Source organism: Pezoporus wallicus, unplaced genomic scaffold (assembly GCF_028554395.1).
Source record: "Pezoporus wallicus isolate ANWC-B61680 ecotype Strahan unplaced genomic scaffold, APGP_CSIRO_Pwel_v1 contig_5542, whole genome shotgun sequence".
In the NCBI taxonomy this organism is placed as follows: Eukaryota; Metazoa; Chordata; class Aves; order Psittaciformes; family Psittacidae; genus Pezoporus; species Pezoporus wallicus.
The window spans coordinates 3,778,264-3,791,858 of record NW_026640165.1 but is presented as its reverse complement, the minus strand read 5'-3'; the positions used below and the strand labels follow the sequence as shown (position 1 = coordinate 3,791,858).

Genomic DNA, 13,595 nt, shown 5'->3' with positions numbered 1-13,595 from the left:
ATCAAACATCACATGGGTTACAAAGGAACATGTAATCCAGCGTTAAAAGGTCTTCCATTTACTGTCTGCCCATTCTGTTCTCTGTTTCCCCACATATCAAGTAAAAACTTTTAATCTGAAGTATGAGTAGAGCTACATCGCTACACAAATGAGCTTTCTGCACCTGGGTTTGTGAGGCATCCTATGTAGGTAAAGCAGACTGTCTCTCTCAAGAAGTGATAACTACGGGAGATTAACAAGCTCTAACTAGAACTAAACCACTATCATTCTTTTCTATAGAATTAATCTTTATATTGTACATGGGCATGAAATATTTAAAATGTCTACCTGGAAGCATATCAGCATAGTTTCACTGCTATCAAAAAGTGACCCTGTAAAACCTGAAAATAGCATGTAATAATTTTTGCCCTCGTTACATAGCATTGCATCACATAGCTGATGGCATCAAATAGCAAAGTTCAAAACGGGATCAAAGTTTACTAAAGAGGTTACCAATACCTATATTAAGCAGGACAAAATACAAGCAACTATAAACTCACAGCAAAACAAAAGCATTTGTCATTTCTCCTCTGCTCAGCTTCCTAAAATCAAATATTTTCTCTTGGGACACTGCAGTTTGAAATAGTTATCCTCATTCTCCAGTGTACTCTATTTTACAGTAGTCAGGCAGGACCAATTTATAAAGACATGGCATAGAGAACTGGCTTAACCTGTGGGAAGTCAAAAGACTTACCTCTATCATATGCATAAGCAAGAGAAATGATGATGCATGCTTCCATGATTCTTGATACAGCTTACAGAACAAAAAATGCAGCAGAAAATGTACTATAGCTATGACTTCTTAATAATGTGAATTCAATGCAGTTAGAGTACCCCAACAACACAAACTGAACTTCCCAATATTCCAGTGTAAATACCTATTGCTTGTGCTACCACTTTGAAGCCAAGGCAACAGTCTACAGCTACTGTTAACAAACCAGAAGAATAATGAATTTTATTCTTGCCTGTGGGAGAGAAGCATCATTTGGAGAACTAATAACACTTTAGTGTAGTAATTTTAAAAGGTCATGTTACACAATAAAGAAGGGCAAGTCTTCTAGTGATAACATCCGATTGTGATAAAACTAGTGCTACGGATCCTCAAAATTACTAATTATGTTTCTAAGTTGTAAGCAAGCTAAAGCAGTCTGATAAATGTGTTCCAGATTTACGTACTTCATAGTCTAGTTTCCATAGCCTATAAAGAAATTAAACCACAAATAAATACCTTAATTATTAAATAAGTAAAAAAAAAAAATCTCAAAATATGTAAGGAGAACAAAACAAATCTTCATAGTATTACACCCCAGATTATTATTTATTTTAAACATACTTGCAATAGACTTTGAAAAAGTGGAGAATTATTAAATTGGTGCAGGAAATCAACAGGAAAAATTTAATAGGAAGGATTAACATTGTGAACATTGGTAGTTGAGAGGCATGGCTGCCAACATTAAAGTTGTTTTTGATAAAATACTATAAATTGAGAAAATCTGACAGTGTTAACAAGTAGGATAAATTATAGTTAGTTGTGCCCTTAGGCACTTCTTTATTGCAAAGATAGGCAACTGCAGTTAAAGTGCTCTGAATAAATCATTTTATGATGAAAGATAAAATAGATTGAAGTGATACACAAATTTATACAATGGTTCATTTGTACAGGGCAACAGAGTTCAGTCAGATGGAGAGAAAACAAGCTGGTAACAGGCAATTTCCCAGAGGCAGGCAATGGTGGTGGCTGTGCAGCATGGTTTGCTTGCAGTCAGCCTGTAAGCAGGACGTAAATGCCTTTCAGGCATTGCATGCGTATCATAGGGTAAAATGCAATATATGGTGTTTCTATGAAAGTGAACTGTCACCACTTCACAATCACAATTGAACTTCTACAGGCATATGCAAATTATTTGCCCATTTATCACATTCAAATTCCATTCCAAACAATTCCCTGATATGCTCTTTGCTGAAAAAATGTAAGGTTTTGAAATGCAGGGACCTGAAGTGAATAGTCTTACAACCCTTTTATTTCCTACTGAAAAACAGACTCCTAATTTTAAAAGACAGCTTGCCTAGGTTTTTTTGAAAGAATGAAAATCACGTTGTTAGAGTGTGCTGTTATTTATACAAATGAAAAACTATAAATACATTAAAAAATATCCAATTACCTTATCAGAAAAATCTCTTTGTGAAATACCAAGGCTCTGCTTGCAACAGCATCTTCAGAAATCATTTTCTCAAAGCTTCTCTCAGTTAAAACAGCATTTTTTTTTTTCCAGAGCAGACAAAGAAAATGCATCTCCTATTCCTTATAGTCCATCACTTCAGGTCTAACAGTTCTGGAGCAACTCTAACAGATATCGTCAGTCTTGCTGCAACTGCTGGTATTTTGTCATAAATCCATCTCCAAGTAACACTAGGAAGCTAAATTTAATAAATACCACCATGTCCTTGAAAAATATCCCCTTTCACTTACTTGAAAATCTTTCTCTTCCAGGATCTCTTTCCTCCACCTGACAAGGAAGGCAGCACAGACGTACAAGTGGAAGTGAGAAAAACCCTCTGGTTCAGACTGGAAAAGATAAAAATATATCATTCTTTCAATACACAAAACTTACTTTTGATCACCATATACCCCAAGTGTATTTTTATGGCATTCACTTCTAACTACAAATGTCAAATCTCTCTCTGTATTATAAACATGTTTGCATTTCACCTATGCCAAACCTATTCATAGCTATTGTCCACAAAAAAAAAAAATCAAGGTGAGGTGTACATCCATTTCTTATATTTAAATTAATTCTTTCCAGATGTGTTTCCAATTTCTGATGTTATCCATTAACTTACATCTGGCATGAAATACAGTACTGTCTAGTTTAACAATGCGGCATGAGCATACGCTTTATCTCCATTATTAAGAGCAAACTCTTACTACTACTAGCTTTTCCATTATAAATTTTGCTATCGAACCTTATTAAGTATTTCAAAAATACATAACTGACTGAACCAAAGGGTTTTAGTAAAGGAAAAAATCTATTAATTCTAACATAAAATATTTACAACTCAGATTTGTATTCAGATCTGCAAGTTTCTGTTCTAGTTCAAGTCAGCAGATTCTGTCACTTTGTAAAACTCCCCCCAGAAATTAAGATTTTATAAGTATACCTAAGAGTTTAGGAGAATCTGCGATCCTATTTTTAAGTTTTCCAGTGTTACCAAATTAATCTTAGATTTTATTTTCTACACCACTGAGAACTGAAAAAATAATTATGATATTTAATTATCAATGTGATGACTGTGAACGAAAGCTATGTAAAATCTAATTAAAATAACATTTAAAAATAATAATTACAAAATTAAGCTACATAATCTGACAAATGTAGGGATACCTAAATGCTGATATCTAAATAATTTTTAATATCAAATTGCAGTGCTTTGAAAGCAGAGCAAATTTGTTTTCCTATTTCTCTACTGGTAATTTCAAAACTGCAGTTTACTTCTTAGAAAAACACTGTGTTCTGCTAAGTAAAATGAACTGAAACAACTTCTTATTAAAATATAACATGAGAAAATATGTATTTTATTGCTGTTCACGCAGAAGAGCATGGGATTTAAAATAACCACATAAGACAGTGCAATAGAGTAACCTTGCCATTATCACAAGTGGAGAAGGAAAAATATTCTCCTACTACTACTTTTCCTTCTCCCATACCCTTGACTGATGGAAGTACACAGTACATTACAAGGGGTTGATACAAACACCATGGTAGCAGCAACAGAAACAAAAGATCATCTTGTCCACCAAACTGGTAAGAACCAAGAAAACAGATAAACCAATTATTTGCAGAGGAGTTTTAATTTTAAAAGTGTTGGAACTGAAAATAGAAATTAGTTAATTCTGGAAGTAGAAAAGGAAGACTCTGATTATAGAATTGTCCTGGGTTCAGCTGTAGCAGTTATTTTTCTCCTTCTTAGTAGTTGGTGCAGTGCTGTGTTTTTGACTTTAGTCTGAGAACAATGCTGATAACACACTGATGCTTTCAGTTGTTGCTAAGTAATGTTTAACCTGATCAAGGACTTCTCAAGTCTCACGCTCTGCCAGTGAGGAGAGAGGGCACAAGAAGGCAGGAGGAAGCAGAGACAGGATACATGAACCAAACTATCTAAAGGGTTATTCCATATCACAGCACGTCCTGCTCAGTATATAAACTGGGGGAAGTTACCTGGAAGGGGCAAATTGCTGCTCAGGTCAGGCTGGGTATTGGTTGGCAGGTGGTGAGCAATTGTATTGTGCATCACTTGTGTTTGTTGGGGTTTTTTGCCTTTCCATTTTTAGTTTTATATTCTCTTCCCTTGTTATTTCCCTTAACATTATTATTATTATTGGTGGTAGTAGTAGTGGTTTTGTATAATACTTTATTTATTGGACTGTTCTTATGTCCACCTGTGAGGTTTGCATTCTTTTGATTCTCCTCCCCATCCCACCCAGAGGGCAGGTGGAAAGGGGAGAGTGAGCTCATGGCTGCGTGGTTCTAAGCTACAGGCTGGGCTTATCTAGAAAAATGCTGGACTTGAATAACATGACTTGAATAACATTGTAAAATCCCAGGACAGACAAAGCATATGGTAATTTTAACTAGACTTCTCTCTAGAGGTTGTCTTAATCAGAAAACAGACCAAAGTCCAACTTACAATATTAGAGTTTTACAGAATCATGTACTCACTACAATCCTCCTGAAAAATCCATGTCTTTCACTTTAGTGCTGGCATTTCTCTTGGGTGGGAAGCTAACATATATAAAAGCATGAAATGGTATCTCAAGAGGACACACTTGTAAGCAAAGTGCTGTTACCATTTAACATATCAGATACTATTGTGGAACATTTAAATAATCAAACACAACTCTAAAAAATACAGAAAGCCAATTCTAAGAAAACAACCCTCTTCCTACTTTATTGTATAAGTAAAGGTATAGAACATGCGATATTTTAAAAAATCAGCCTTTGATAATACTTTACTTTGATAGAACATTCATCTCTAAAATGAGAAAAAATATTTAATTTTTTTTTAAATTAAGTATAGAAAGAGTACTTGTGGTCTACTTTTTCTCAGCACTGAACTGCAACCAATTTCTCACTTTTAACCTGTCAACAGTCTGTACAAGAAAACATCAACACATTTGCCAGAAGCCAACATTGAAGGATGCACTGTCACGGTGAAGACTTTCTGGCATAGTGAGAACTGGCTCAGTTCACTGTCACCTGGTGAATTTTGAACTGTGTTTAGCGCCACTTCAAAGAATGGGGAGCTGAAGAGCGTGGCAGCTGCCTGAGCATTTGAAATCAAACAGGAAAACAGGGAAGAAAAAAAAATGATAGCTACAAGATGGAGGAAAAGTATAGAAATACTGCTGACAGTAGCTTAAGAAAGAGTAAGATTATTTTTACAGATGAAGAAGTAGAAAGACTGAATAGTCTATAAGGACTAAAATTTCATTAAAAAAATTATTGGTCAGGATATTTTATGTATTGGATTATTACATTTCTTTAACTACATTACATAAGCAAGAAAGAGGGTAGATTTAGGTTAGATATAAGGAAGAAACTCTTCATGGTGAGGGTGGTGAGACACTAGAACAGATTTCCCAAAGAAGCTCTGGCTGCCCCATCCCTGGCAGTGTTCAAGGCTACGTTGGCTTGGGCTTGGAGCAACCTGGTGTGGTGGAAGGTGTCCTTGCCATGGCAGTGGGGTTGGAACTGGATGAGTTTTAAGGTTCCTTCCAACCCAAACCATTCTATGATATGATGAACTGAAAGGAACTTGGTTTGATATTAATACATACTGATCTTCTTTTCTTCTCCTCACTCCTCCAACATTATACAAATCCTTTACAAGCATGGGAGAGAAGGAAGCAGGATTAAAGAAATCTGTCTCAAAGCAGCATTTTCACTTTAAAAGTCAATTTGCAGAACTGTTGGCAAAATTGTTTATTTTGATCTCAACAATGTTACATAGGCAGTCAAATTAGATCATCAGAGTGTTCATTCTTCTGATATTAACCCAAGATCCTGATTTTACACCCAAGAATTTATTCTATTATCACATAATCAAGAAAATGCATAGCCAGAAAGTCAAGATAACCAGCTTAAAAAAAAATAAAATATTAAAATTAAAATCAAAAAAGCCCAGAACTGCAACATTGTAAGTTGAAAATATTTTGAGAAATTGCAGAAAAAATATCTGCAAGTATGTAACAACCCATACTTTTTCTTGGTATTTTTCTGTTCAACCCTTTTTTTTTCCAATACAATTTTCCTCAGCTCTTTTAAATGAAACCAAATAGGCTTAAATATGCAATTCATTAGAGAAAAAATACATAACCCCCTAAAGATTTAAGAATTCATTGTGCTTCAGAGATAAGTCTAGGCTACAAAGTATTTCCAATGGATAGTTTTAGACAGTTTTAGAAATTGAGTAAAACAGCTAATGCGTAATTGCCTTTTCTAACACCTGCTACCTATTATACCTTTCCATTTGTAGCTTTTGAAGTTGCAAACAGTTTGATCTCTAAATGTAAAGAAATGTAGACTACCAGCTAAAAGCTATTTAAAATAAAATATAAACAATGACCTTGATTTAAATATTTTAACAAAAGATCTCAAGACAGATGTACAACCTTCCAGAAGACTTATTCTGAACATATTACAAACGACTCAGAGCGCATTATCTAAGAACCATCTGTCGTTATCTATAAAAATCATTTAGATTGTTAACATCACAAATATCTCATTGCCCTGCAAATGCTGGATCTCCTCTGTAGCTGAAATGAAAGGCATTCTGCACACTACACTTCCCCAACTTCTTGAATTAGACAGTCACTGAAAGAATGCAAATTTTGTTGTATGACTAGATCGATTATTGTCTAGTCTAACCTGCTTCACATACCCTGGATACTTCAGTATTTAAGGAGAATAATATCTCATGGCATTATATTTGTTGATAAATAAAATGCATGATTATTTTTTAAGTACTTACAATTATTAAAACTATGAAATTGTGCCAAGGTTAGGTATTAAACCACCATATTTCACATGCAAATAATGGCTCAGACACAAGGACTTCTTTATAGGTGAATAAAGCAACTTTAAGCAACTCTGTTTTTATTACAATACAAAGAGGAGATAGCTTAGCTGTAAAAAGATTTAAGTATTTTTTTTCCAACATTATCTAAGCAATCTATGGCAGAAAAAGAAGCCAGTGAAGGATCATTATGGAATGTGGAATGTGTTGGCTGCTTGTCCATGATTTGCCTTTTCCATTAGCCAGGTGCTCTGACTTCCTAGGCACAGACTCAATCCACTGTCAAAACTGTGGCTCAGAGTTCCAGTCTGAGAAGAAACACAGCACCAGCACACTACGGAGAAATCCATCAGGGTAGCTATCTTCCAATAGCAATGACCAACAGCATTGGTCTAAGACAACTAAGCCTATAAGAGTGCAAGCATATAGCAGTACCTCCCCAGAATATCCTGTCAACTTTCAATGATCCCATGTTTAAAAATGTCCTTACACAAGCTGTAGAATAGGTCTATTTTCTTTACTAATATGCCCAAAGCTTTTTGCAACAGTAACCTTTTTTGGTAATCATAAAGTCTTGTAGTAAAGAATTCCACAAGGCAAGTGCATGCTCTATAGCATGTCTGTTTTAAACCAGCTGTTTTTAAACCCAGCACCTGCTAGTTTCATGCAAAGCTGCTCAGTTATCACATTGAAAGAGAGTAATAATAATCACTTCCTATTCACCTTCTTCAGTCCATTCATCTTTCCTTCTATTTTACAGACTAGATTTTTTTTGGTCTATTCCACCATTGCTCATATACCAGCTCCACCATCTTTGCTCAGCCTTCTTAAGCATCTTTTCGTGTACTTTTCTGATTTTGAAATAAGGTCGACACTGTATACAGCATGTAAAATGCAAAAAGACCATAATTATCATAGCTGCATAATATTTTGTTCTCCTTTCCTTTTCCAGCTATTCCTAGATTTTGATTTTTTTTCTTTTTGGACTGCTACTGAGCTTCTACTTTCCTCTCGCGCTGGAGTGCAGAAAGCTAACCTGAAGCCCGCAGTTACACCGGTTAATTTAGGATTGTGCCAAACACACACACAATATCACTTTATATTTGTCCACATGGAATTTCAGCTGTTATTTACTGCCTGGTTGTTCACAGCAACATGAAGCCTTACTACTCCTTGCTATCACTTTACCACTCTCCATAGGATGGTGTTGTCAGCAAACTTTGCTGTCTCACTCCTGTTTTCTGTTCCAAATCACTTCAGCAGAAACAGCTAATGTATCATCACAGATTTTAAAAGAATTACATGTGATTTCCTTTAATTTTGAAACCTGCCTGCTTATTCCTACCACATCTTTTTAATCTCTGGACAGTTATTATCCATTAAATTTCACAGGCATGCTTTTTCTTTAAAAACCTTTAGCAAAAAACCTTCTCTACAGCTTTCAGCGAGCTCAACAGGCTACAGCGACCAGGTGCATATGTCCACTGGCTCTTAAAACTTTGCAAGGTGTGATTTCTCACTACAAAAGTAATGACAACATTTTCTTAAAATGTCATATTTACTAATTGTGAAACAATATTAAGTTTAGAGAACACTCTCATATGTTCTCACGATGACACTAAATCTCTTCATTCTAAAATATGTTGTAATACTGCAAGAACTACAACTATCTTCATGGTACACAGCAGCCTACCAACTCATGTAAGATCATAACGTTCATTCGCCTATCAGTTTTAGTCACTTATATAATGAAATTTTGATTATTCTGTGGTGCTACAAAATCAAATTTTAGTCATGACACATTTAAAAGTATTTTACAATTGTAGATAAAAATACCTATTAAAAATATTTATTTTTGGTGAGTTAGCACATTTTGGATTGTCTTCTATCATTGTCTCTGTTTCACCATGACTATTCCCAAGGGGATGATCCTAAAAGCAAGAAGTGACCAACACAACAGAACTTGGCTAAACTAAATCTAATCTGATAATAAACACAGCAACTAAGTTGGATCATTTATTCTTAAGAAAAACCCAAACAAACAAGAAAAAAACCCACCTTACTATAGGTAAGGCTTATAGGTAGCTGTTTCTAATGCAAACATTCATCAGTTAATATGAAAATTTAGGACTGGTTTAACCTTTGCATTAAAAGAAAATCTGATCAAAACACATTTCATAGCACTTTAAAATCTGTAATGGCCCTGAGATAGAAACCTCTGCCATGAAATTCCAGCCACAAGGAACATTGACCGTTGCTGAAATTATTTTTTTGGATCAATGTCTTGCCCTGTTAGAATGCTCCATGCGGCCTGCAAAAATTCAGGATAAGATTATTAATCAATATCAAATATAAATGGATGCTACTGTTAATTACTATTTACTTATTTACCCAGTCTCCCACTAATCATTTAGTTTTAAGAAGCATCTTTCATACAATTTCCGTATTAGCTTGCATTCTGAGAACAGTGCTTAAATTACTCTCATCTTCACTTGCAAATATATTCAATTCAAATGGAATGAAAAATAACTTCAAGAGTGTGTTTGACTTTTTTGCCTTGGTTTTTCCAGAATAAACTATGGTGAAAAAAAGTCAGTGTTTCTCGTTTGGTTCATTTCAAGAACTCATCATGAAGTTTTTTAAGAGTTCATCATGACCAGAATGTCAAGTGACTTACTGTCCTGGTTTCAGCTGGGAGAGAGTTAATTTTCAACAAGTAGCCGGTATAGAGTTGTGCCTTGGATTTAGGATGAGAATAATGCTGGTAACACACTGATGTTTTTGATTTTGTTTTGTTACTCCTCACACCACCCCACCAGCGAGCAGGCTGGGGGGTGGGGGGGGCAGAGGGAGCTGGGAGGGGACACAGCCGGGACAGCTGAGCCCAACTGACCCAAAGGATATCCCACACCATATGATGTCATGCTCAAGAATAAATCTGGGGGGAATTGGCTGGGAGGAGATGATCACTGCTCAGGGACTGGCTGGGCATTGGTCAGTGAATGGTGAGCAATCACATTGTGCATCACTTGTTTTGTATATTCTCTTACCGTTATTAGTTTCCCTTCCTTTTCTGTCCAATTAAATAGACTTTATATCAACCCACAATTTTTACCTTTTTCCCAGGTCTCTTCCACAGGGTATGACTGTGTGAGTAGCTGTGTGATGCTTAGCTGCCTGCCAGTTTAAACTACAACAGGTACCTTCACATCCAGTATGAAATGGGGTTTCCTTTTATAGTTATTTTTCTCCTCATGGGTGGTGGTCTGTTATCTTCATATACAGGAACCTTGCTAGACCTTAGCAAAGGCATAGAACTTCTTATGCAACTCCTGTATAGTCCTGTGTTGCTGAATTAGGTATTTACAGAAAAAATTAGAGTAGGGCAGTTTTCTTGAAGAATGCCATCAATACAAACACAGGTTACACTGAACTCTACCCAATTACATTTTGCAACACTTATTTCCAACATTACTTTGAAAAGAATCTAGATATACATGGAAGAATTATGCATAGTGAAACTATCAGAAGCTTATTGATTTCTTTTCTCTAATTTCCCATGTTAATAAGCCTCCTCTCACCTGCAGTGAAGAGTTCTTTGTTAATTCTTTGTAGTTACAAGAGAAAATATTACTTAATTTGCCACTTTGAATTCCTACAAAGCAAAAGGCAAACAGCTTCCATTCTACCTACTAGTTACAGCTAGGAAGAACATGAAAGACCGGGAATATGGCAATGTAAGCATGAATTCTACCAGTGATAATCAGTCACTGCCATTTTAGCCAACAAAAAAAACAACATAATGGTAAGGGATGAAATATAAGCCCCAAATCTAATATACATATTTATTTAATAACTTTCTGCAAGTTTTTCTTCTGTGTAAGATCAAAAAATTTTAACTTGTTTGGAGATGATAACATCAGAACCAGTAGTAAAACTAATGGAACTACTCCAGGCTGATTTCAGTGGCTTAACAAGGAAGTCATATAACATAGCAAGTGTACATCAATAAGGGTGGATAATTTACACTGTTTACGTTTTAGAAAGTGGTTGACTACTTACAGCTATATTATCTTTTGTTCATCGTGGTTAATGTATTATAAACCAAAGTATTTCAATCAGAGCCATTAATATGGTTCCTAATTATGTCATCAAGCTACAGCACTGAGTAATGACTTAAAAAAAAGAGAATTTCTATGTAAACAGGTCTTTTACTTCCTGTTTCAGCAGGAAACTCAAGCTTACAATATATTTTGTTTCATTCATGAGTATAAAGCTGAAGGATACATTTCCCTACACTCCTTAGGCAGATGACAGAAGTTGTAAGACGCTATGAGAAGATGACATCACCAACAGTTTTTTCAAAAGCGTGCATACACTTGGAAAGTCTAACTCAACAGGTATTTCCCAGAAAATTAATTTTGCGTCTTTAATTATTCAGATGCTCCACACCAGTAGAGAACCCTTCTTCCATTAGAGAAGTTATAGAAGTATCAACTGCATTGTTATGGAAAGATTGAGGAGCAGAAAGATGAAGATAAATCCAAAAGTGACAGACTAGATGCCCACACAATAGGTGAAGTTGAAGAAAACGCTTTCAAAAAGCTGCAGGGTATTTTTTAATAGGTTGCATAGCAGATTTGAGTGAAAACCTCCTCAGAAAATATTTTCAAAGGTATTCACATTTGGGATACCAAAATTAAAATCTCATCTTTGTTTTACCTTCATTCAATGACAGAGAAAACATTTACTTAGAAGATTACTTCTATTTTAAGCTAGGCTTAAAGTTGGGCTTCAGCTGTTCAGACATGGTTGTCCAGCTGGAAAGAAATTTGTTTTGAAGTTTCCTTTTTATCAAGACCTTATTCTTTCTATCTGAAATCACTGATTTAATTTAAACTTAAACATTGAAATTCTTTCTCAAGAAATGACTTGACACCAATTAGTTAGCCAAAAAATGTGGTGGAAAGAAGCAAAGCTGTGTTACAATAAAATCGCTATTATTCACGGAATTTTACTTAAAGATAAGATTCACCTTACAATGCAAAAACTAAACCCAGATCATTAGGAAAAATATGCCACAACTGATTTAATTCTGAAGAATTTTGTTGTAAGGAAAAATATTTTTACATAAAATGTTAACCTGCTTTAAGCAGACTACTGATTTCAAACAAGAACAAGGCACGATTAAAAAAGAATACGGCAACTTTTCCACCTGTGAGCAGAACTTCAGCGGATCATATGAATCAAAACTGAATCATACTTCTGCAATAACTTGATTTCAAAAATGAATACAAATAAGCAGTATGACAAATATTTACTAAGCTAATTCCCTATTTTGCCTTTTGAATTTCTAAACTATTTACCTCAAGTATCATTCTAATTATTTTTGCAGTTCATTCCCAGAGAACCTTGATACTGGGAAATTAATTAATGGACACAACAGAAGAACTGTCAGCATTATTTAAATAAAATTTCAGCACTGGCCTCATTTACATGTATCCCTTTCTTCTAAACAATAGGACTGCTGGGGTTTTTGTATGAAACTGTTAGTTCATTAAAGGAAGCACAATGATATCTTTTTCTGCAGATACTCATCTGTTATCACACTTTGCTGAAATACATAATCCATGCTCAAGACACCACTAGAGCTTTTAGCCCCCATATTTCAAAGATACTGAAATAGTTGTATAATAGTAGTATAAATGTTTTATTAATTTGCTTTAGCTTTATCATATTATAAGCTTTAATAAAAGTTATTAAATTAATTCTTCGAAGCAGACCTATAAAAAGTGTTCGCTTAACACTTCACAACTGAAAAAAATAATTTGGATAACTGTACAAATAGATACCACATATTTATGCTGAAAGACAAAACCAACCTCTAAAAGTATTAAAGACCAATAGTTGCTTATTTGAACTTCTCAGCAAATAACATGGAAATCCTTACTGACACACTGCCAACATGCAACCAAAAAACATCGTCACAATACGTCACTTCCAGATAGGGTGGCTCATATATGTGCCTTGTTGGACAAAATTTGGCACTTTGACTGCAATAAAAGTTACTTTTCATTTGAGTAAAGAGTCATCCAATAAAGATGCTATTGAGTTCTTGACCAGTGAATAGAAAGTCTACAGTCCTCAAACTCCCTCTTCTGCAAATTGAAGAGATGATTACATAAATGAAATATGTATTGCATTCAAGTTTTTGGAATATTTCTTATTAGATGTCCTCAACATAAAAAGGACATGGAACTGTTGGAACAAGTCCAGAGAAGGGCCATGAGGATGATCAGGGGACTGGAGCACCTCCCGTATAAAGACGGGATGAGGAAGTTGGGGCTGTTGAGCCTGGAGAAGAGAAGGCTGCATGGAGACCTCATAGCAGCCTTCCAGTATCTGAAGGGGGCCTATAGGGATGCTGGAGAGGGACTCTTCATTAGAGACTGTAGTGACAGGACAAGGGGTAACAGACTAAA

General features: G+C 35.2%; 1 protein-coding gene across 3 annotated transcripts in view; it reads right to left on the bottom strand.

The window, feature by feature from the left end:
• The window catches only part of TBC1D22A (TBC1 domain family member 22A), a 169,922-nt gene that overhangs the window by 29,927 nt on the left and 126,400 nt on the right, over positions 1 to 13,595 (bottom strand). For all 3 annotated transcript variants that reach the window (XM_057417910.1, XM_057417911.1, XM_057417913.1), the window contains one exon: positions 2,510 to 2,605. In XM_057417910.1, coding sequence (XP_057273893.1) covers positions 2,510 to 2,605 — 96 coding nt within the window. The remainder of the gene's footprint in view (positions 1 to 2,509; positions 2,606 to 13,595) is intronic.